Genomic DNA, 4,130 nt, shown 5'->3' with positions numbered 1-4,130 from the left:
ACAGCGTGCATGGTATTCTATCAATAGGGACAACGGGACCGACGCTGGTTCTATTGTCTACGCTGCTGGTATTCTCTACACTGGTACTGTTCTCCACACTGGTACTGTTCTCTACACTGGTACTGTTCTTCTTACCACTGAGAATTAACACAGTGTCAAAGGCTTTATTTGACGTCTGGCCACGTTTCGCCCTCAGCAGGCATATATAAAATATACCTAACGAAGTGATTCTGGACATTCTGGAGTATTTCCATCTTGTTTATTTCCCGCACTCATTTGACCAAGGGATAAGGGACATCTCATTGTGGTTCATACTTCATATTTCATATGTATACAGGGGTTATCAGTCATCTTATTGCTCATCATCTCTAATAATCACCTCCAACATACTATTGCTCAAACTGCCATTCTTACCACTGAGAATTAACACAGTGTCAAAGGCTTTATTTGACGTCTGGCCACGTTTCGCCCTCAGCAGGCATATATAAAATATACTAACGAAGTGATTCTGGAGTATTTCCATCTTGTTTATTTCCCGCACTCATTTGACCAAGGGATAAGGGACATCTCATTGTGGTTCATATTTCATATGTATACAGGGGTTATATGTATACAGTCATCTTATTGCTCATCATCTCTAATAATCACCTCCAACATACTATTGCTCAAACTGCCGAACTCCTCTCCCTCCATCTCTCCCTCTTCCTCATCATACTCCGTGTTCTCATAAGCAAAGTACGGCTCATTATCATCAATCTTATGTACCGTCTTCATATGCTTCTTCAGATTATAATTCCTCGTGAACGTCCGGTTACATATCTTGCACAGGATCTCATTGGTTATGCTGACTGGCTCTCCTTCGCCATCCTCATTGAGGACTACTTCGAGGAAGTCAGCACTCCCGCGCGCCATCTGCTCGTCCATCACTTTCGGATCCGCACCACCGTGGAAGATTCGGTTGTGTTTCTTCAGACTGTCTTTCCTAGTGAAGGATTTGTCGCATAGCTCACACCGGATGCGGTCAATGAACGCAGCGTTCGCTCGCGCACCGAGCGCCACCTCGATGACGTTCGTGTGTTGCGGTTGATTCTGTGTGTGAAAGATGCGAATGTGCTTCTTGAGACTGTCTTTCCTAGTGAATGTTTTGTCGCACAGGGTGCATGGTATTCTATCAATGGGGGCAACGGGACCGACGCTGGTTCTATTGTCCACGCTGCTGGTATTCTCTACATTGGCACTGTTCTCCACACTGGTACTGTTCTCCACACTGGTACTGTTTTCCACACTGGTACTGTTTTCCACTTTTTCTCCTCCGTTTTGTTCTAATTTCACCGCGGGTGGGGCGGATGTTCCTGAGTTCCCTGAGTTGGCACTTGGGTTCCTTCTCGTGTGAAAGATCTTCATGTGCTTCCGAAGCGAATCTTTCCTCGTGAAGGTTTTGTAGCAAAGTTCACACGGAATGCGGCTCTTGATCTCATGACCACTTTCCTTGAGGATCACATCCAGCATATTGCGATTGATTTGTCCCTCGGTGAATTCTTTCTTCACGTTGGTATCATTGATAATATGGAAGCGTCTCATGTGCTTCCTCAGACTATCCTTGCGTGTGAATGTCTTGCTACAGATCCGACACTGAATGATGGCGTTGTTATTGGGCACCTTGCCCTCCTGCAAGATAACTTCCAGGATGTTTGGTTTCCCTTCACCAGACTCCTCTTTGATAGCGTCAGGCGAAATGTACGTGTGGAATACCTTCATATGTTTCTTCAAGCTGTCCTTCTTGGCGAATGTTTTCAAACATATGTGACACTGGATAATCTTGTTGGCTTGGGTGTTATTCGTGGAACCCGAGCCATGATTATTGGTATTGGATTGTGGAATGGGTGTGATGGATACTTCACCAGCGCTGATTATGTCTTCCACAGAGAGCGGATCAGTTTCCCTTTTAATACTAACTTCCGGGACAGGGGTGTAGTTTTCTTCTTCGGATTGATTTTCCCTGTCCTCATTCTCTTCGTTTTCTTCTTTCAGTTCCATTTTGATTACTGGTACGAGCATCATCTCATTCATGTCATCATAATCCTCATCATCTTCATTCTCCTCATGACTGCCATGTCCATTATATTCTCCTTCATTATCATCACAGTTCAGAATGCCATTAGATACATTCTTAGTGCACGTCTTCATGTGCTGTTTCAGGTTATAGTTTCTCGAGAAATATTTATTACAGAATCGGCACTGGATCTGATTATCATCCATATGCATCTTCATGTGTTTACCGAGGTCTACTTCCGTCAGGAATGTTTTGAAACAAATAAGACACGTCAAATACACATTGCTGATGACATTCTTGTGTTTCGTCTTCAAATGGAGAAGCAAATTTTTCTTCGTGTCAAACGAGATTTCTTCACCAACAGCCTTGCACTCCAGACAACTGTAATCCAGGTGATTGTTCTCTATGTGAGCTTTCAAGTTGGATTTCTTCAAGAAGACTTTGCCACAGAATTCACATTTGAGCTGATTAGCCACACTTTCATCCTCATGTAATTTCTTGTGTATGTTCAGCTCATAGACACGTGTGAATTCTTTGGCACATATTTCACACGTATATTTGGGTCCATTATGAATGAGGAGATGTCGTTTCAAGCTATGACTCGTCGCTAATACCTTGCTACACACGTAACACTCGAACTTCATACCATCTGTCCGATGTACTTCTTCTAAATGTCGCTTCAGATTATTCCTCTGTGAGAAATTCTTGCCACAGAGATCACACTCGTGAAGTTTGAGTCGTTGATGAATTGCACTGCTATGTTTGTTCAGCTCAGCGTTTGATGAAAATCTCTTGTCACATTGTTCACATTTGAACCGTTTGCTTGTCGCTTCAGATTATTCCTCTGTGAGAAATTCTTGCCACAGAGATCACACTCGTGAAGTTTGAGTCGTTGATGAATTGCACTGCTATGCTTGTTCAGCTCAGCGTTTGATGAAAATCTCTTGTCACATTGTTCACATTTGAACCGTTTGCTCTCCTTATCGTCATGGATTTTCAAATGACGCATCAGATTCTCTCTAGACTCAAACACTTTGTAGCAAAGTTCACACATGTGATTTTCAACATATTCATGGGACTTGATGTGTTCACTGATAATCATTTGCATGTTGGCGGTCGTGATTTTCAGGTTGGCAAATATCGTTTTATGGTCATTCAGATGCGTTGGGTAGTCTGGCTCTCAGATTCTCTCTAGACTCAAACACTTTGTAGCAAAGTTCACACATGTGATTTTCAACATATTCATGAGACTTGATGTGTTCACTGATGATCGTTTGCATGTTGGCGGTCGTGATTTTTAGGTTGGCAAATATCGTTTTATGGTCATTCAGATGCGTTGGGTAGTCTGGCTTATCTGAAGGCTATGTTATCAGCTTGGTCTATATTATAGCACAGATTTTCTATCTCGAAATCATCTCTATAAAATACCATCACACCTCCACCTCCTCCTTTACTTACTCTACACTTGCTGATCTGATGGAACTTTTCAAGTTGATAGCATACTGCTTCCTCGCTGTTTACATCAATCTCCGTGAAGATAAGTACATCTAGGTGAGGTAATATTGATTGTAGTTTGATACAGAGTTCGTCCCACTTTGCTTTCAGTGAGTTGATGTTAATGTGGATAACTGTAAGTAATTCATTAAAGGTAAGTTTAGATTTCCAAGAATCAATGTTTTCCAGGGTTTCACATTTAACTGACAAATTTTGTATATTGTTCAAATAAAAATTGTTAGTATTAACCATTGATTTCTATTAAGGAACTAGGTTTGTATAACAATGTACTGCTAGGAAGGTAGGTACTACATTTTACGTAGATCATCATTGCATAGGAGAGCTTCTATTTTAGAGTCTTTGGTTTTCTTGAGCAATATTTTTCCAGATTTTACCCACAGGAAGGCGTATTTTTTCTCCTCTTTGACTCTTTTAGCTTCATACAACAGTTTCTTGTAGTACGCAGTCAGATACTCGTTGAAAAATATCTTAGTAGGTACAATGTCCCCTAACTTATTGTACACCTTACCAGATTTGATCTTGGCCAAGACATCATTTCTCGTGGCTTCCGTTCTAAATTGTA

At 41.5% G+C, this 4,130-nt stretch overlaps 1 protein-coding gene across 1 annotated transcript in view; it reads right to left on the bottom strand.

The window, feature by feature from the left end:
• Positions 1–454: 454 nt before the first annotated feature.
• Positions 455–4,130, bottom strand: part of LOC103520990 (zinc finger protein 91-like) — a 25,462-nt gene continuing 21,786 nt past the window's right edge. Inside the window, exon 3 of the mRNA XM_008486092.2 lies at positions 455–2,667. Coding sequence (XP_008484314.1) covers positions 622–2,667 — 2,046 coding nt within the window. The 3' untranslated portion in view covers positions 455–621. The remainder of the gene's footprint in view (positions 2,668–4,130) is intronic.

Source organism: Diaphorina citri, unplaced genomic scaffold (genome assembly GCF_000475195.1).
Source record: "Diaphorina citri unplaced genomic scaffold, Diaci psyllid genome assembly version 1.1 scaffold4356, whole genome shotgun sequence".
In the NCBI taxonomy this organism is placed as follows: Eukaryota; Metazoa; Arthropoda; class Insecta; order Hemiptera; family Psyllidae; genus Diaphorina; species Diaphorina citri.
The sequence above is the reverse complement of the archived record's forward strand: the minus strand, read 5'-3'. Positions and strand labels throughout refer to the sequence as shown.